Source organism: Dasypus novemcinctus, chromosome 31, assembly GCF_030445035.2.
Source record: "Dasypus novemcinctus isolate mDasNov1 chromosome 31, mDasNov1.1.hap2, whole genome shotgun sequence".
Taxonomy (NCBI): Eukaryota; Metazoa; Chordata; class Mammalia; order Cingulata; family Dasypodidae; genus Dasypus; species Dasypus novemcinctus.
The window spans coordinates 24,947,427-24,968,732 of NC_080703.1; the positions used below are offsets into that span (position 1 = coordinate 24,947,427).

At 37.8% G+C, this 21,306-nt stretch overlaps 1 protein-coding gene across 2 annotated transcripts in view; it reads left to right on the top strand.

Moving 5' to 3' along the window:
* DYNC1LI1 (dynein cytoplasmic 1 light intermediate chain 1) overlaps positions 1-5,562 on the top strand; it is a 46,928-nt gene extending 41,366 nt beyond the window's left edge. The window contains exons 10-14 of one of the 2 annotated variants that reach the window (XM_012530092.4): positions 186-230; positions 808-928; positions 1,880-2,035; positions 3,352-3,392; positions 4,166-4,324. In XM_012530092.4, coding sequence (XP_012385546.1) covers positions 186-230; positions 808-928; positions 1,880-2,035; positions 3,352-3,362 — 333 coding nt within the window. In that variant the 3' untranslated portion in view covers positions 3,363-3,392; positions 4,166-4,324. Of the gene's footprint in view, positions 1-185; positions 231-807; positions 929-1,879; positions 2,036-3,351; positions 3,393-4,165 lie in introns of both variants that reach the window. The other variant, XM_004471112.3, reaches the window with a different exon arrangement.
* The last annotated feature ends 15,744 nt before the right edge of the window (positions 5,563-21,306 follow it).

Here is a 21,306-nt window from a genome sequence, read left to right on the forward strand (position 1 = left end):
TTTCCCATTAGCATCTTCGTGTAGAATTTGTCCTCTCACCCTTATTTCAACCTTTTCTACTACTGATATTAGTAACTTCTTTGTCAAGTACAATATAATAAAAACAAACTTCCTGCTTTGAAAAAAAAAAATACATCAGTACATGCTATAAATGTCTAAACTAGAATCTTTTTTTTTTTTTTCAGTCTCTTTTAGCAAAACAACCACCAACTGCAGCTGGAAGGCCTGTGGTCAGTATTATGGATTTTGAAAAAATATTAAAGTGCAGGACATACTGTTCTAGTTCTTTTTTCTTTCCTATACATATCTCATTTAGTGTGCTTCGTTATAAACTTGAATTCAGGATTCTTTTGGAATTTATTTTATGAGGTTTTGAAAGGTAAGCTTCACTCCCTTTTAGAATATTTAAATCATGTAAAGATCTATTTTGCGAATGTTTGTCATGTCAGACATGACATACTAAGCCATTTTTGTGTTATTTCACATATCCTCAAAATAGTCCCACGAGCAGGTGTACTGTTATTAACACCATTTTACAGGTGGGGAAATAGAGGCTTTGGAGGACATTGGAGCTTGCCCAAGATTTTATACCTGATAGGATGCAAGTCTGGATTGGAACCCCTGTCTGACTCCCAAGCTTATACTCTTACCCACAGCTCATTACCCAGGAGATTCTTCTTCTCCCAGTGAAGCCAAATTTGTAATTTAAAATGCACTCGTATCCTCAAATAATTAGAACATGATTGATAACTTGTGAATTTGAAAGTTTCAGGTCTTTGTAATTGTTTCTCTTCTGTTTTAATGTAGGATGCCTCACCAAGAGTCCCAGGAGGCTCCCCTCGAACACCAAATAGGTCCGTGTCATCCAATGTTGCCAGTGTGTCGCCCATCCCTGCTGGGTCAAAAAAAATTGACCCAAACATGAAAGGTACATTTCTCTCTCTTGTTGGAGAAACCAACACAATGTATCTTGCAGTAGAAGGAAATTTACCTAGAATCCCACCTTTTACCATAGCTACTTGCACTCTTATTCAGTACCTTTCTAGTCATCTCTGTAGATGTAATCTCATAGTGAATCAGATTGTGAACTATTTTACATTATATTCTTTAACATCATTTCTATAATATAAACTTTATGAAAGTTTTGTGTTATATATAATCATTCTTCTGTAGTAAGTCACTGAAGAAATTCATATTTATACTGTTATAGGAATCTGAAAGTAACAAAGTCAATGTGTATAATAGCTATTTCTGTGGGAATAATTTCCATAAGTGGTATTTTTGTTTTCATAAGTGGTATTAGTAAGTTGAAGAATTTTTACATTTTTATACCTTTTGATAATATTTTTCAAATGAATTAACGTCACTTGTCATTGAGTTTCAGTTTTACCACAACCTAATCAGTGAACTTTAATTACTACTAACAATAGCTTTTTCTACTAGTATTTTCCTTCTGTGAATTGTTTGTTGTTATTCTTTGCCATTTATCTTTTGGAACTTCAGTTGGTTTTCATATAGGACCAGGTAACTTTTTGTAATATGTGAAGTAAAATAATTTTCAAAAGTACTGTTTTAGAAAACTTTCTTACAAGAGTGGGATATAAATAAGCATATAACATCTGTTAGTTTAAAATGACTTTTGCCTCTTAAAAATAAAAATCTGATTAAAAAAATTATACCCCTAAAGGTTACTTATATTGTTTTTCATATATGATTTGATTAGAGAAGAACTTACCCAGCCTCAGAAGATCAAACTAGAATTGAGTTTGGGACATATAGCTCTTAAATTTTAAGTCGATTACTTGTTTTTGTGTAATTACTATAATAATAATTTATGGAAATATTTAATGTTTTTAATAAAAGTGTTTATTTTTTGTAGCTGGCGCTACAAGTGAAGGCGTCCTGGCAAATTTCTTCAATAGTTTGCTGAGTAAAAAGACTGGCTCCCCGGGAGGCCCCGGTGTTGGCGGCGGAAGCCCCGGAGGTGGGGCTGGAGGCGGAAGCAGTGGTTTGCCACCATCTGCCAAAAAGTCAGGTATCGCTGCCTGGAGCAAGTCCCTTTCACAAAACAAAAAACAAAAACAGCTTAACTAAGTTGTAATTTACATACCATAAAGTTCACAAAAGTGTACAGTTAAGTGATTTTGAGTATATTTACAGAGTTGTACAACCATCACCATTAACTAATTTAGAACATTTTCAACTCCCCAGAAGGAAACTTTGACCCCAGTAGCAGTTCTTCCTTCCCATCTCCTCTCTCTCTCCTACCCCCAGCACATGCTTTCCTAGAGCAGCCATGAATCTGTTTCCCATTTTATGGATTTGTCTATTCTGGACGTTTCATACAAACGCCATCATACAGTATATGGCTTTTTCACATAATGTTTTTGAGGTTATCCATATTATAGCATGTATCAGCACTTCATTTGTTTTTATTGCCAAATGATAAGCATATCCATTATATGGATATGCTACTATTAACATTTTGCATTTATTTTATTTAGTTCATGGGGTTTGGGTTGTTTTCCATGTTTCGGCTGTTGTGAATAATGCTGTTTTAAATGTTTGTGTGCAGGTTTTTATGTAAGCATAGGTTTTCATTTCGCTTGGGTATATACCTAGGAATAGAATTGCTGGAACATCTACGGTAACTCTTATTGAACTCATTGAAGAACAACCATATGTGTTTAGGTTTAGTAATTGAAATTCTAGAAGAAACAGTTTAAAAATAAGCCATATGTTCTTTAAAAAAATTGACATTGTGACCTCAGCAGAGGTGGTTTCATAATCCCAGCAGCCATTTAATTAAGATGTTAGGCTACTTTGTATCTTTTTCACATTCATGGCCAATTTTCAACAGCTTCATAGTTTAAGACTTTGTGATTTGAGACTGGATAATCTGGAATGAATTCAGAGGACAGTCATGGTGATAGTCAGCAAGGTGATTCTACTAAATATATATTGTTTGGACTTAATCATGCTTTGCTCTGTTGAAGCCTTCAATATCATTTCAGGCAGTGATTCATGTTAATTTTTTCCACATGTGTATGATTGTCACAAAGACCATTAGTTTTCTGGGAACTTGTTAGAGATGCAAATATTGGGCCCCACCCCAAGCCTACTAAATTAGAATCTGACCATTAGAATGCAGTCTGGATAACACATTCATCAGAAACAGTCCTTTCCTCTGGGAGGAATTCTCAGCTGGTAACTGCCCCCTCGGGTTGAAAATTGGTGATTCGAGTTTATATGAGATTAAATGATAGGTGTCCAGTTTATCTTTATAATTGTATCCCCCCCCACCAGGTGCTCCCTCATTGTGTCCCCTCGTTGTCTCCTTGTCTTCTTTAGGAAGCACCTGAACAGAACTCAGGACACCTCCCATGTGGCAGGCAGGTACCCAACCACTTGAGCCACGTCTACTCCTTGTTTATTGCATCAGCTTGTCTTCTTTAGAAGGCACTGGGAACTGAACCCAGAACCTCCCATGGGGGAGGCAGGCACCCACCTGCTCGAGCCACATCTGCTCCCCCCCGCCTCACCACTTCATTTATTCTTTTCTTATATCTCTGCCATCTGCCCTTTCCCCCTCCTGTTGTCTGCTCTTTGTGTCCATTTGCTGTGTGTTCTTCTGTGTCTGTTGTATTCTCATTAGGTAGCTCCGGGAACCCATCCTGGGACCTTCCAGAATGGGAGGTGATCATTCTCTTGCTCCTCCTCAGTTCCCTAGTTCATCACATTTCATATTCTTCTCTGTGTCTCTTTTTTTTGTTGCATCATCTTGCTGCGTCAGCTCTCCATGCAGGCAGCGCCACTCCTGAGCGGGCTGCAGTCCTGCACTGGGCTGCACTCCTTGCGCGGGGGCACCCCTATGCAGGGTGACAATCCTTGCACGCAGCAGCACTCCACGTGGGCCAGCTCACCACCCAGGCCAGGAGGCCCTGGGTATCAAATCCTGGACCTCCTATATTGTAGGCGGAAGCTCTATCAGTTGAGCCTCATCTGCTTCCCACCACTTCATTGTTAAATTAAGGATGTTCATGTAACTTAGTATGCTGGATAAAACTAATTAAATTGCTTACAATTTTTAAGTGAGGAGACATTGGTAAAAAAAATAATTTAACTTATACCTAAATCTTGTTTCTTTTTGCCTCCTTCAATGTAGGCCAGAAGCCTGTCCTATCAGATGTTCATGCAGAGCTGGACAGAATTGCACGAAAACCAGTGACAGTTTCTCCTACAACCCCTACATCCCCTACGGAAGGAGAAGCTTCTTGAAGATACCAAATAAAGCCATCTGTTTGGTTTTCTGGAATAATATAAACTTGCCTCTGCTTTTTCCTTTAAAAGTGGAATTAGGGAACTGGAGTGCTTTTTCAGATGGACTAAATTCATGTTTTGTTCTTTTTTTGTGTGCGTGGTTGCCCATTTTTATAAAAGGGAGCTATACAGAAGAAAAATGATTCTACATTCTGTAGGATTGCTATCTGCATTGCCACTTTGCATAAGGAAGTAATTTTGAAATTTTAAACTCATTATAGAACTGAAGTACAGCCATGCAATCATATTCTAAAGGCTATTTTAAAAATATAAGAGGGTTTAGGGAAGGGCAGAAAATAATCTGCAATTTGGGCATTTGACTGGCTTGGAAATCCAAGTTTACTTTAGTTAAGATTAAAATAATTTTAAAGGTTTGTTTTGCTGAAAAAAGAGAAAATGACCAATTTTCAGATTTTGCACACCACCATAAATAAATACAAATGAGATGTACCACCACAAATGAAATATGCTGAGAAGACTATCAGATAGCATTTGCTACACTAGTCATTGTCTCAATCCATGATCCTGTAAGTTGTCATCAAAATATGACTTAGAAATATAGGCCAAGATTTGTTTCTTTAACTGAGAAGAAAAGAAAGCACACTGCCTAAATGTGTAAAAGAAAAGTGCAGAGGTTATTAAAATGTAAAGGTTGACAGTCTTTGGATTTGTCTATATATATATGGCTCTGCCTTAATATACCACTTTTTTGTTTGTGACTTTCAACTGTAATCAGTTAATAAAGTATTTATTCTCTGCCTTGAGGTTCAAATAATTTGTTGCATTATCTTATGTTTATATTTGTTTATTAGCTAATGAATGATAAAATTCGCTAGTATTTTGAAGCGTTTGACTTAATAGGATTAAGTACTATGATCGTTCCCTTTTTTTAAGAGGCAAATGGGTATGAGAGATTCACGATCCTGTAAGTTTACTTAATTTAGATGTTTGTCTGAAGAACACATATACCACAAACATGTCTCTAACTGCAGAATTTTATGTCAGCAATCCTAATAGATAAAAATATAGCCTTTTATCATGATTTAATGGGAAGAAGCTGTTTTAAAAGCTTGGGGAATGCACTGACACATAACTACTCTCTTCCATGTGAGAACACCTGTTACCAGTTCTACCTTTTCAGTACTCAGGTTTATAACCTTGTTTAATGCATGTTTTAGAACCTTTTTAAGAACAATTTGATCTTTTTATTGAAGTCTGATTAAAGAACATATCTACATTTGACCTATTGAGTGCTTTAAGTCAATTGGGGGGAAAATGTGTTACTAACCTTTAGATTGGTGTTTGCTATTTGACTTTATATATTCCAGAGTTTGTTTTAACAAAATGATAGGACAGTACCTCTACTGACAGCATAATTGTTTCATTGAAACTTTAAAACCTTTTGGTGGTACAATAAGTCTGGTTCCTTATAGATGAATATAAATGCAAAAAATAATTGGGTAATAATTTGTTTCCATGTTAACTTAGGGTGTTCCTGGGTTTGGGAACAGTGATTTGGGAAAAATTTATTTGATAAAATATTTGAGATAAAAAGTGTCATTGATAAAAATCTTTACTCTAGAAAGTTTTCTGCAATTATGGTGTTGTAGAGACAAATTTTTCTAAACTATTACCTGATGTAGTAAGTGAAATTAATGGAAGAAATAAAATTGCAAACCGTGCATCCTGGTATACTTTAAAATATCTGCTACTGTTTGCATGCATAGACAAACTCATTATATTTTACATGTGGCATTTGGAGATGTACTAGAAAATCTTAGGAATTGTTACCTGAAATTACTCTGCTCACTTTTTACAGGATTCAGTTTGAACAAATCTAAAGCCCTGCATTTACCATGTTTAAACTTTAAACTTATTTTTGTACCAATTTTTGTGAGAAAGGACATTTGTTTTTAAACTTATTTTATTTTGCTTATAAGTAAACTTTATTGAAGTTACAAAGTTCAGAAAAGTATCCAGGTTACAAGTGTATGGTTTGAAGTATCACAAACTGAATTTATGTAATCAGCACCAAGATCAAGAAGGAAAACATTTTGAGAACTCCAGTAGCTTTCTGTGCCCCTCTGTCCATACTCTCACCCCATTGCCAAGTAACCACTCTTAACTTTTAACTCTGTATCTGTATTTACCAAGTTTTGTCCATTTTTTAGCTATATATAAATGAAATCTTGTGCCAGGTTTTTTTCAATATTAGGTCTCTGCTTCGTGCGTTTTGTTGCATGTAGTGATCAAGACTTGTCCTTATTGCAACGTAATATTCCATTTTGCAGAACTATCGTAATGTTATTGATGGATATATATTATATGTTAGTCTCCCGTTGGTGCTATAACAAATTACCACACATTTATGACTTAAAACAACACGAATGTATTATCTTACCGATCTGGATGTGAGAAGCCCAGAATCAGTCTCACTGAGCTAACGTCAGGACATCAGCAGGGCTGGTTTCTTCTGGACACTCCGGTGGAGGGTCTAGCGGCCATCGTCATCCTTGGTCTGTGGCCCCTTTCTCCACCTTCAGAGCTAGCAGCAGAACACCTTCGGCTTCATCTGCTTCCATCACAGCACCTCATTTTGACCCTCCTCCCCTAAAGGACCCACGTGATTACATTGGGCCTGCCCCGATAATCTAGGATAATCCACCCAATTTAAGATCCTGAGGCCCATCTGCAAAGTCCCTTTTACAAATAAGGTAACAGTCACAGACCCCGGGAATTAGGATGTAGACGTCTTTGGGGGACTGTTAATCAGCCTGCCCCAGGATGTGTGGGTTTCAGTTTTTTATTTGCTATAAAGAACAGTGCTGCCAGGAATACTCTTGAATGTGTCTTACAGAAAATACACGGTCTCATTTTGGTTGGGTATGCCCAGGAGTGGACTGCAAAGTAGTTATGTGTGTATTCAGCTCTACTAGATAATACCAAACAGTTTTTACAAAGTGGTTGTAAGGATTCTCATTCCTGGGAGAAAATACCCAAAGATAGGTAAATGGCAAATAAGCACATGAAAAGATGCTCAACCTGTGGGACTGGGGAACTTGATTGGAGAAGTGCAAATCACAATCACAATGAGATACCACTTCTTACCCCACTAGGAAGGCTACAATCAAACATTATAACTGTGATGAGGATGTGGAGAATTGGAACCCTCATACATTGCTGGTGGGAAGGTAAAAAGGCACAACTTCAGAAAACAGTTGTAGTTCCTCATAAGGTTAAGCATAAAGTTAATACATATGAACCAGAAATTTCAAGAGAAGTGAAAACCTATGTGTCCACAAAAACTTGTAAGCAGATGTTCATAGTAACTGTTCATAATAGCCAAAAGGTAGAAACTACTCCAGTGGATACCAAGCAGTGAATGGTGTAGCAGTTTGGTATAGTTATGAATTCCAAAAACATTGGATTATGTTTTGTAATCTGGTCTATTACTGGGCATGATTGAGTTATGATTAGGCCTTTGATTGGGCCACATCCTTAGGGCCTTAAGTCCCCACCCACCAAACGGTGGGGACTCAAAGATAAAAGGCATGGCAAAGGACAGCTGGAGCTTTTGATGCGAGGGTTTTTGATGGAGTTTGATGCTGAAGCCTTAGGCTGGATTCCTAGGAAGTAAGCTCACAGAGGAAAGAGAAGCCAGCCCCAGGAAGAGAGGAACCCTGAGCCCAGGAAGAAGCAAGCCCTGGAAAGGAAGGAACCTTGAACCCAGAAAGAACCAAGCCCCTGGAAGGGAGGAACCCAGGAAGCCTGAACCCTGGCAGACGTCGGCAGCCATCTTGCTCCAACACGTGAAAATAGACTTTGGTGAGGGAACTAACTTGTGCTTTATGGCCTGGTATCTGTAAACTCCTACCCCAAATAAATACCCTTTATAAAAACCAACCATTTTCTGGTATTTTGCATCAGCACCCCTTTGGCTGACTAATACAAATGGATAAAATGTATATCCATACAAAGAAATATTTGGCCATAAAATATCAAATACTGATAAAGACTGCAATAGGGATAAACCTTGAAAAACAGTTTGCAAAGTGAAAGAAGCCAGTTACAAATGGCCACATATTGTATGAATCCATTTATATGAAATGTTCAGAATAGGCACATCCAGAGACAAAGTAGGTTAATGGTAGCTTGGGGAGTGGGAGTGGCTGCTAATAGTTATAGTTTCTTTTGCAGTATTGAAAATATTCTGGAATTGTAAAGTGATAGTTGTACAACCTTCTGAGTATGTAAAAATCACTGACTTGTACATTTTAAGAGAGTAAATTGGATGCGATGTGTCAAAAGAAAAATTCCCATGATCACTAACGGTATGTGAGAGTTCTAGTTGCTCCAGATCTTTGACAATGCTTGCTCATCTGCCTTTTTAATTTGTCATTCTGGAGTTATGTTTTAGGATCTCATCATGATTTTAATTGTATTTTTTTATTGTCTAATGAAATTAAGTGTTTTCATGTTTATTGGACATTTGGATATCCTCATTTGTAAAGCACCTGTTTCAAGAGTCTTGTCTTTTTTTTTTTTTCCTATTGTGCTATCAGACTTCCTTGTTCTCTCATTCTTTATATATTCAGGATACTAGTATTTGTCAGATAAGTATTGCAAATATCTTCTCCCACACTGTGGTTTGCATTTTCACCCCCTTACTGGTTTCTTTTGATTATGGAATTACTGATTTTAATGTAGTCCAGTTTATAAATTTTTCTTTGTGGTTAGTGTTTTTATGACCTATTTTTAAGAAGTCTTTGCCTGTCCTAAGCTCAGCAAGATATTCTATGGTTTTTTTCCCAGAAAGGTGTATTGTTTTACTTTTCCTCCAATTCTTCTGGATTTGATTTCTGCGGTGTGAAGTAGGGAACAAGAGTCACCTTTTTATGTGTATATTCAACTGATTCAGTATCACATTGAAAAAATCATCCTTCACTATACTGCAGTGCCACCCTGGTCAGATTGTCCATTTATGCATGAGTCTGTTTCTTGGCTTTCTATTCTCTTCCATTTGTCAGTTTGTCTATCCTGGTGCTAATACTGCAGTCTCAATTTCAGTAGTTTAAAAATAAAAAGTATCTGGTAGCCTAAGTCCTCCAGTATTGTTTTTCTTTAATGTTATTTTTGCTATTCTTGACCCTATGCATTTCCATATAAACTTTAGAATCATTTGGTCAAGTGCCACAAAAAACTCACAATTTTATTGGGATTGCATTAAGTCTATAGATTAAATTGGGGGTAACTGCCCATTTTACAACACTGTCATCTTTACATCTTCCAAACTGCACAGGACTCTCCTGTTAACATAGATCTCAGCAATGTTTATAGTTTTCAGTGTATCATCTTGCACCTCCTTTGGCTAGAATTTTTTTTTCAAAGTATTTGTTTTCGATGCTATTTAAGTGGCATCTTTTTAAAAATCTCACTTTATTTAATAGTTGCAGGTATATTGGAAAACACCTTTTTCATGTTGATTTCCTCTAGCGACATTACTAAATCCATTGATTAACTAGTTCATCTGTAGTTTATTTTGTGTTTTTCTACATACAGGTACATCATTTGCAAATAATGAGTTTAATTTCTTCCTTTCTAATGTTTTCTTGTTTTATTACACCTGTACTCTAATATAAAATGTCATTGAAATGGTGAGAGGGGGCCTCTTTATCCTGTTTCTATCTCAGTGAAAACTTTCGATATTTCGTCAAGTATGATGTTTGCTGCATGCTTTTCATGGACACTCTGTAAGATAAGAAAGTTCTCTTCTTTCCCTTAGACCAAGAGTTTTATTTATTTAATATCATGAATGAGTTTTGAATTTTAGCAAATGCTTTTTCTTCTATTGAGACTCATACACCTTTATTTTCTGTTAATGGTATCAGTTACATTATCGTTTAAAAATAAAAAGCGAACTTTGTATTCCTAAAATAAACCTAACTTGATCTTGATGTATTAGTTTTATTACATTGCTGGATTTGATTTGCTAACACTTTGCTAGGATTTTGTATTATGTTTACAAGAAAGATAGGCATACAATTTTCATTTCTCATTATGTTTTTGGTCAATGTTTGATATCAAGATTATGATGACCTCATAAAACAAGGTGGTAAGAATTTATTCTTTGAAAATTGTATAGAGTGGTGTAATACTTGTCAATTTCATTTCTTTAAAACTATCAGCTGCCAATTTATAAGGCCTTTTGTGAAACTGAACCCTGGCCCAAATGATAATTCCCATTGCAGTTTTCTTGTTTGGGGGCTTTCATTCAAAGCGAAATTACTTGCTTTTTAAGACGGCAAAATGCCAGAATGTGGGAGTTCCTCCATTCGTATAACATCTAATTAATGTCCTTACCAAATAAGATGTCCCCCCTGCTGAGACAGGATTGCAGGCCATGATGCCAGGGTATTCCTGCTGAATGTGTAAGACTTGTCCTACGTTCATGATCATTCTAGGGAATTCACAGGAAAACGAGTGAACTTCTCATTCCAGTGGGTTAAGCTTAAGTTCTGTAGATGATTTACTAGAATTCCGACCTTCCCTTCCTTTGCCTAGAAAGTGGCCAAGACATATGACTATCTTATTTGGAAACATCCTATGGTAAAATCCTGGATTAATGATAGGGAATTTGTTTCATTCTCTTTTTACAGGAGAATATAGATGTTATGTTTTAATAGTCCCCCAACCTCATTTATTATAGTTGAAACCAACAGGTAGCAAAATTGGCTTATGTGAAAAGTTGTTTATACCATTTGAACAGAGGGATTTTTCTAACTCTTGTGTAAAGTAGTAACAGTTTTGGGTTTTTTGTGTTTTTTTTACTATACTTGAAAATTGCCTAGTAAATTCTTGGCTATCCTATACTAGGAAATTCCAGGGAAAACTGGCAATTTTTATTGTAGTGGGGATGGGCAACCACCAACTACTCTTGGTTTTGCTGTTTTACCACATTGTAATCCATACATATTTAAAAAAAAAATACATGAAGTTTTATTAATGTGAAGAGGTACATGGAGATCAAGGATATTCTTAAAGGTATTTTTCGATCAGATAATTCAAGTAGGTGGATATATAGTTATACTTAGAGAAATTGGAGATATATATATACATATATACATAAACAGAAATATAAATACATATATGCACACACACATATACACACACACATTTGGGGCAGAATAGTACCCTTGATCCTCTGTATCACCAAAATCTTTAGAGTTGGTTGGTGACAGTTCTTTTCTGTTTTTATCTTGGGTTAAGATTGTTTTTCTAAAATATGAATACAGTGGTTCTCAAATTTTTGTTCTCAAGATCCCTTTACACTTTTGGCTATTGAGGATCTCAAAGACCTTTTGTTAATACAGGCAATTTTTATCTGGGAGCCGGTGTAGCTCAGTGGTTGAGAGCCTGCTTCCCATGTATAAGGTCCCAGGTTCAATCCCCAGTATGTCCTTAAAAAAATTTTTTAATCTATATTTGCCATATTAGAAATGAAAGCTGAAAATTTTTCAACTATTAACTTATTTAACAATAACAGTAATAAATTATTACATTAAAAAAATAAAAACATACATTTCTCAAATACTGGATACATATAAATTTTTTTGAATCATACAATATGTCACACAATATGTTTGTTTCATAACATCACAGTCGTACGGTATTTGTCCTTTTGTGTCTGGCTTGCTTCACTCAACAATAATTACAGGTTAACGTAAATTTTTTTATGAGAAATCACTTTTCAAAAAAATATTGAGGAAAGTGTCATTGTTTTTACATTTTTGCAAATTTCTTTCATGTCTAGCTTAATAGATGATAGCTGGACTCTCATATCTGCCACATTCAATCTGATGTGATATGTTGTATAGGTTGAATTCACATACGTGGAAATGCTAAGAGTATTTTAATAGCTTTTTCAGATAATTGTGGATTTTCTTCTTTGATACTCCAGCAAAATTTGGGAAGTGGACGTTTTTTAAAGGTTAATTGCAGTGTGGACTCCACTGCTCTTACACTTTGAATGGGTTTTTATCCCTAAGTGATTTTGTAAAATCATTCATTGTTCTTTTAGAAAATACTGGGTCACTGAGTGTGGCAATTTGAGATTATTTTATGAATCCCAAAAAGAGAAAGATTATGTTTGTAAACTAACCTGTTCCTCTGGGAGTGCTACCCTTTGATTGCATTAAATTCAGCAGAGGTGCCTTTGATTAGATTACCTGTTAAAATTGGTGCTTTTGATTTGACAGCCTCTCAGGTTGAGTCTCCACCCCTTTGCTGGATCTGATATAAATGGACAGATAGACAGACACACAGGAAGACAGAGCTGTCATTTTTGATCCTGCCATGTGACAAAGGAGAAAAACAGCAAGGCCCCAGGGAGAGAGAAGCCAATTGCCTGATAGCTTACAGCTGACCTTGGAAAGAAAGGCAAACAGCTGAGACGGCTATAGAAGGCCCAGAAAGAAAAAAGCCCCATGCCAGGAGAGAGGACCACAGGGTCATTTAAGCGCAAAGCCTCAAGAGGCTAGGACCATGGAGCTTAAAAGGAAGGGGAAGCTTGGAGGGGAAGGAGACCAGGCAGAGATCGCCCACCATTTTGCTTCAACACATGACAGCTTTGGGAAGCGGATTTGGCTCAACGGATAGAGCATCCGCCTACCATATGGGACATCCAGGGTTCAAACCCAGGGCCTCCTTGACCCATGTGATGAGCTGGCCACATGCAGTACTGATGTACGCAAGGAGTGCCGTGCCACGCAGTGGTGTCCCCCTCAAAGGGTAGCCCCATGTGCAAGGAGTGCACCCTGCAAGGAGAGCCATCCCATGCGAAAAAAAGTGCAGCCTGCCCAGGAGTGGCGCTGCACACATGGAGAGCTGACGCAGCAAGATGATGCAACAAAAAGAGACACAGAATCCCAGTGTCGCTGGTAAGAATGCAAGCAGACACAGAAGAACATACAGCGAATGGACACAGAGAGCAGACGATGGGGTGGGGGTGGAGGAGAGAGAAATAAATAAAAACAAAACAAAAAACACATGGCAGTTGACCTTGGTGAGAAAGCACCTCTTTTGGTGTCTGACGTTGGACTTTCCACAGCCTGGGGCCAGTAAACTTTTATCCCACATAAATACCCTTTATAAAAGCCAACAGATTTCTGGTGCTTCGGTACCCCTTTGTCAGACTAACCCACTGAGTGACTGATCTTCCAAATGCTGACATTTCATTATAAAACATTTAAAAGTCAAATTAGTTAATATCACCAATCTCATTAGAAAAGTTGAAGTATTGAAAAGTTGCCAATTTCAGTGGCAGACACAAATTTTCCCAAATAATTTTTCTTGAAAACTCAAATTTTATCAGTGGTCACAGACTGTTAGTTTTATTTCTTGTACGACAGGTTCACTGCATTCATTTTTCAGAAAATGTCTGCCAAATCCTCAAGTCTGAATAACCAGTTGGTCTATCAATAGTCCTTTCAAGTAAATATGGGAGGAAAAAAACTGGCTAATGCAGCATACAACTCAGTAGCACATGTACTTATCCTCAAGACACCATTGTACTTGTGAAGGCCAAGTGCCATATTGTATTTCCTATTTCATCACACAGAGTTTCAAAAAAGGCTTGCACTAAAGGATTGCAGCTTAATAAAATTAATATTCTTGACTTCTTCCTCAAGGGAATTTTCAGGTGAAACGGGCTTTATTTTTTCTCACGAGGTGACAAAGGATACAGTGACTGCAATTACGGTTTGGTGCCACTTCGTTGCTTCTGGTAGAGTGCCAGCAGTTTCCCCACTAATGTCGCACCATCAATGCAAACACATGTCCACACAATGAAAGAGGCAAATAACGTCTTACTATTATTGTGAAAAAGTTTTGACCTCTTAGGGTCCCTGTGAAGATCCCAGGGACAATCACCCTCCACCAGGGGTCCTCTGACCACATTTTGACAACTGCTGTTATAATGCAATAGCCAAATAGTAACGTGATTTTCGGCCTGCCCTGTGTTGACTTATGCTTTAAAACAAGGCTTTGATTCAGCAATTTTGGTTGATGAACTAAAGAAAGTGATTCTTCCAAGCATTTTCGGTCCAAAGTATTTTCTGTCTTTCTATGATGCTTCTTACTTTGCTATAGTTAATTAAACGATGTACTCTCATTTTGTTCCACGTTTTGTGTGGATACTCTGACCTCTCCAATTTAAGTTTTTCTCAGAAAAGAAATACTTTTTAGGGAAACGGACTTTGGCCCAGTGGTTAGGGCGTCCGTCTACCACATGGGAGGTCCGCGGTTCAAACCCCGGGCCTCCTCGACCCGTGTGGAGCTGGCCATGCGCAGTGCTGATGCGTGCAAGGAGTGCCGTGCCACGCAAGGGTGTCCCCCGCGTGGGGGAGCCCCACGCGCAAGGAGTGCGCCCATGAGGAAAGCCGCCCAGCGTGAAAAGAAAGTGCAGCCTGCCCAGGAATGGCGCCGCCCACACTTCCCGTGCCGCTGACGACAACAGAAGCGGACAAAGAAACAAGACGCAGCACATAGACACCAAGAACAGACAACCAGGGGAGGGGGGGAAATTAAATAAATAAATAAATCTTTAAAAAAAAAAAGAAATACTTTTTAGATTATACAAGGCGATGACCACATCTTTTTAAAAAATTTTTAATTATATTTTTAAAGATACTTTAGGTTAGGTAAATGTTACATTAAAAATATAGGGGATTCCCATATACCCCTCTTCTCCCCTTCTCACTCTTTGCCCTTTTGGTCATTAAAAAAAAACGTCATGGGTAGTAAAGTTCTTCTCAAACATCTGACTAATTATCTGGATCTGAAAATATTTTTCCCCTCAAGGAGGTCTGAATGTTTTTTGAATACCTAGTTTTTAAGAGAATGTTCTTGAAGACTTTAAACTACACTATCAAGTAATGCTCGCATGAGGTTCTACCCTCCCTTTCTGTTTTTAAGTCTCTTGGAACAAGTTAAACATCTGTCCTTCCAATTTGGTCTGTGTTAGCAAGTGCTAAGATTTTTACCCCAAGCTTTTTTTCTTTTTTAATTTTATATATATATATATATATATATATATACTTATTTATTTATTTATTTAAAGATACTTAGATTACATAAATGTTACACCAGAAATAAAGGGATTCCCATATGCCCCACTCCCCACACCTCCCACACCCTCCCACATAAACGACATCCTGCATCCGTGTGGCACATTCACTGCGATTGATAAACACATGCCCCTGAGCAAGGACCATGGTTCACCTTGTAGTCTACACTCTCTCCACACAATTCTGCATGTTGTGGGAAGATATAAAATGGCCTGCATCTGTTGTTGCAATGTCAGTCAGGACGATTCCCAAGTCCCAAAAAAGCCCCCGTATTACACTCGTTTTTCCTTCTCCCTGCCTCTAGAGCCTCCAGTGGCCACTGCCTCCACATCAACGTTGTAATTTCTTCCATTGCTAGAATCACCATAAGTCTATAGAAGAATACCAGTAAATCCACTCCAGTTCATCGTTCATTCCCCCGCCCTGAGGATTCTGGCATGGTGATGTCCACTCCACCTCTAATTGAGAGGGGGCTTAGATCTCACATAGCCGATGGATGGGACTCTCTTGCTTGCAGCTGTAGACGCTCTCGTTTCCTTGTTATGGAAACCTCCTTGTTAGTTGCCCCGGGTGAGTCCAATGAACTGGAGAGTAGGTGTCGCAACTCTACTGAGGCTCCGGGTCCAGCATGACCACATCTTTTGTTGCTCACTCAAAGCCTCATATCAACTGCAACAGATGCTCCATATTTAGAGCACATTGTTAACCTTCAAGTAAGAGTCATAATCCAGTCCTGTCTTGCAAGATGTCTGAGCATCTTAACCACCCCCTCCCTCCTCTAAATGGACGTGGTAAAATCAGCAGAACCTTAAAGTGCGAGATTTGCAATTCTAAGATGCTGTGGAGGACGATGGAAAGAGCCAGAAGAGCCTGTTCTTTTACTAATCCCATGACATATGATTGTGGAATGCTCACTCACTATTCTCTAGCCTGAGTTTCACCATCAGTATAAGAGGAGAGGACTACCTGCACACATGCAGACTTATAAATGATATCGAGGATGTGGAGGTGTTTTTTTAAACTGCAAAGTATTATGCCAGTGTAAGTTTTTATAGTCACCAGGGATGGTCTTTTTTAATTTATGTAAATTTCCTAGATACTAGATTCATGAGTACATTTCTCAAGCCAGCATTTTTAGCTATGTACTCTAAATGTTTTACTGTAATTAGACAACTTCTGAAAAGCCTACTGCCTTGTGCGCTAATTTCTACTAAAATAATAAAGTATATATATATAATGGAATTAGATGAACTCTGTAAGGATAAAATTGGATCCATACTCACACCAATCACAAGAACAAACTCCAAATCGTATCAGACCTAAATGTAACATACGAAACCATACAAGTACTGAAAAAACACATGGGTAAATTCTTTTGAGTCTGAGTGGGAAAGGCTTTCTAACTTTAATTCAGTCCACATGCGGTAAAAAATAATAATAATAAGTTCAACTACAAAACAAAACCAACAACCATTATGGCAAAAATACCATAAGCGAAGTCCAAAGACAAATGAAAAACTAAGAGATGATATTTGTAACATATCACGGATAAATGGCTAATATTCCTAACATATAATGAACTTTAAAAAAATAGAGGTGGGGGAGACCAAAACCTCTCTAGAATATAGATAAATGGGTAAAAGATGTAACACACAAGTGAAATATAATATAAAAATAGCTCTTGAGGAGAGTGGATGTAGCTCAGTGGTTGACTGCCTGCTTCCCATGTACAAGAGTTCATTCCCTGATACTGGTTCTTCCCGAAAAAAAAAAAAAGAAAGCCCTTGAACATACGAAAATATGTTTAACTTTTTCTTGTAAGAGAAATGCAAATTACAGCTACACTGAAATATTATTTCTCCCTGTCAGAATGAAAAAAGTTCAAAAGCTTGACAACACACTTTGATGAAGACATGATGGAGAAATAGGTCCACTCCGACATGACCGGTGGCAATGTAAAATGGGAATGCAATCTCTAGGGTGGGAAATGTGGCAATATCTAACAGAACTACATACATAAACTCAGTAACACATGCCAAGGAATGTACCTGAAAGATACACATCTGACAATACAAAAATAATGTTCACCCAGTTATTCGTTGTGGCATTACTTGTAATTGTGAAATATCAGAAACAACTTAGGGGGGCGGACTTGGCCCAGTGGTTACGGCGTCCATCTACCACATGGGAGGTCCACGGTTCAAACCCCGGGCCTCCTTGACTCCTTGCGCAGTGCTGATGTGCGTAAGGAGTGCCATGACATGCAGGGGTGCCCCCCCGCGTAGGGGAGCCCCACGCGCAAGGAGTGCGCCCCATAAGGAGAGCCGCCCCGCGCGAAAGAAAGTGCAGCCTGCCCAGGAATGCTGCCGCACACACAGAGAGTTGACACCACAAGATGACGCAACAAAAAGAAACACAGATTCCCGTGCCGCTGACAACAACAGAAGCGGACAAAGACGCAGCAAATAGACACAAAGAACAGACAACCGGGGTAGGGGGTGGGAAGGGGAGAGAAATAAATAAATAAATAAATCTTAAAAAAAAAAAAAAGAAACAACCTAAATGCCTGTATATAGGAAATTGGCTGATTCAAACTGTGTACGACTACACAATGGAACACGCAATTATTTTTTAAAAATTAAATGAAGTTAATTTCTATGAATGGTATGAAACCGATTTCTACGAGCAACTTTCAGTTATCAATATAAATGAAAAAAAGTATTGAGCATGTATAGTAAACTATGTATTGTATAAAAAAGAGAGGAGAAATAGAAATATATATGGATCTGCCTCCTTCCACTAAAGAAGTGCAGGAAGAATAACCAGAAACTAACAAATTTTTTTCTTTTTTTTTACCTACAGAGGGTGGAAGGGGGTGGAAGGGTTAGAGGCTGAGGGGCACTTCTCCAAGCATGGCTTTTAGTGTGTTTTTACTCCTGGACTCTTTGTTAATGTTTCACCTTTTCAAAAAATGAAGTTTATTCAATAATATCGAAAAATTCCAGGTTTGATTTATATCACCTGTGGTGGCATTTAGTACAAGGCAAGGATTTTGGGGGAAGTGTGACAGATGATGACAAGTCTCTTTGTAAGCAAATCCCAAACTGGACATCACCCTTTTTCTTCTCCAGCCTCTCAGACTGCGCTGAACTGACCGACTGACGGTAGCAGGAAGGAGACTGAGGGATCCGCAGTCTTTTTTTTTTCCACTTGGAATTAACTTCCTGGAAACGACCTGCACTTGCGAGCCCGAAGTTTCCAAAGCTGGGAACAAAAGATATTCCATTTAGCATTCCTTTGCCGCTGCAGCCCTCTGCTGGTGCAAATGAAATGTGGAGGTTGATGATGTGATTTGCTTATTCTCTAGGCTAGCTTTGTTGGCAGGGGAGTTTTGATAAGCTATTGTCCCTGGAAAATCTTTTCCAAAAAACAACTCAATTTTATTTGATACATATCAATAATAAAGCATTCAATTCATCCACAGTGTACCGTCAATGGTATTTGGTATAATCATATAGTTGTGCATTCATTGCTTCAATCGTTATTAGAGCATTTTCATTGTTTCAATGATAATAATAATAAACAAAAAGACAAGAAAATTCTTCACCTTTCGATCTATGTTTCCCCTGCTGTACATAGCTGCTATTTCTGGCGATTTTTGGACACATTTATTTAGCGGTTTTATTGAGATAGATTCACATGCATGCAATCTATCCAAAGTATATAATTAACGACTTTTAGTATAATCACAGTGTTGGGCATTCATCACCACAAAAAATTTTAGAACCATTTCATTAACTCCAAAAAGAAAAACTCCACACCCCTGAGCACGCCTTCCCCAGCCCTATATAACCACTAATCTAACTCCATATTTATAAATTGGTTTATAGTTACATTTTATATAAATGGAATCATACGCTACGTAGTACTTTGTGTCTGGTTTCTTTCTCTTAGCATAATGGGGTTTTTTTGGTCTGAGATTAACATTTTGTAGTATTAACATACATTTGTTCAATTTCAAGGAAAAACAGTCTTACATAGGAAATTTTACCCATATTCATAATTCACATGTAGTTTTTATATGCTACATACTGTTCCACATTATATTTTTTCACTTTCCCTTTTTTAAAAGATTTATTTATTTATTTATTTTATTTTTCCCCCTTCCCCTCCTCCCGCCTTGCTGTTTTTGCTGTCTGTGTTGTCTTCTCTTCTCATTTTCTCTCCTCTAGGATTCACTGGGATTTGATCCTGGAGACCTCTGATGGGGAGAGAGGTTCCCTGTCAGTTGCACCACCGCAGTTCCTGGTTTCTGCTGCACTTCACCTTGACTCTCCCCTTGTCTCTCTCTTTTTTTTTTTTTTTTTTTTGATGCATCATCATCTTGCTGCGTGACTCACTTGCGCAGGCACTGGCTCACCACACGGGCACTTTCACAAGTACTGGCTCATAGCGCAGGCACGCTTTCTCTTCTTTTTCACCAGGAGGCCCCAAGGATTGAACCCAGGTCCTCCCATGGTAGGGGAAGCTCTATCACTTGGGCCACATCTGCTTCCCTAGCCTTCCTTTTAATAATATATGTGACCTTAGACTTTCCCTTTAAACCACTTTCATACCCACATAACAGTACTTCTGGTTAAAAAAATTTTGTTGTGCTTTCACCTTTTCTATTCATTTCCAAAGATTAACATGCATTCCTTTCAGCAATTCTGCACAAGTTAGCCCTCAGCCTTCCATTCTCTAAACTCATTCTATTTTCTGGTGACCCATATTTAAGTTAGTAACTCCTATAGATTACACAATACATTTAGTTCATAGTAGTGCATACAATATTTGTCCTTTTGGGTCTGGCTTGATTCACTCGACATAATACCAAGTTCATCCATGTTGTCATATGCTTTGCAACTTCATTTCTTCTTACAGCTGCGTAATATTCTGCTATGTGAATACACCACATTTTGTTCATCCATTCATTGGCTAATGGACACCTGGATTGTTTCCAACATTTGGCAATCATGAGTAACGCTGCTATGAACATCGGTGTGCAGGTATCTGTTTACGTCACTGCTCTCAGTTCTTCTGGGTATATATCCAGTAGTGGGTATTGCAAGGTCATGTAGCAAATCTATATTCAGTTTCGTTAGGAACTTCCAAACAGCCCTCCACAGTGACTGTACCATTCTACATTCCCACCAACAGAGAATAAGTGTTCCTCTCTCTCCACATCCTCGCCACCACTTGTAATTCTCTGTCTTTTTAATAGTGGTCATTCTGATACAATGCATCTCTTTGTAGCTTGTTTTTTTTTTTAAGGAGTTATCAGAGATTGAATCCTGTACCCCATACGTGGGAAATAGGTGTTCAACCACTGAGCTACATCTGCTCCCTTCTTTGTAGTTTTAATTTGCATTTCCCTAATCATTAGTGATGTTGAATATTTTTTCATGAGTTTTTTTTTTTTTTTGCCGATTGTATTTCTTCTTTGGACAAATGTCTGTTCAAGTCTTTTGCCCATTTTTTAATTAGGTCATTTGTCTTTTTATTGTTGAGTTGTAACATCTCTTGATATATTCTGGATATTAAACCCGTATCAGGGGAAGTGATTGAGCCTGAGCAGACACAGAGAGCACACAGCAAATGGACACAGAAGGTAGATAGCAAATGCAAACAACAAGGGACGGGTAATAAATACAATAAATCTTCAAAACAAAAACAACAAAAACCCTTATTGAACATGTGATTTCCAAATATTTTCCCCCATTGAGTCAGCTGGGAAACTTTTGACAAAGTCCTGCAAGGAACAAAAGTGTTTAATTTTGAGGAGGTACCATTTATCTATTTTTTTTGTGTTGCGCATACTTTG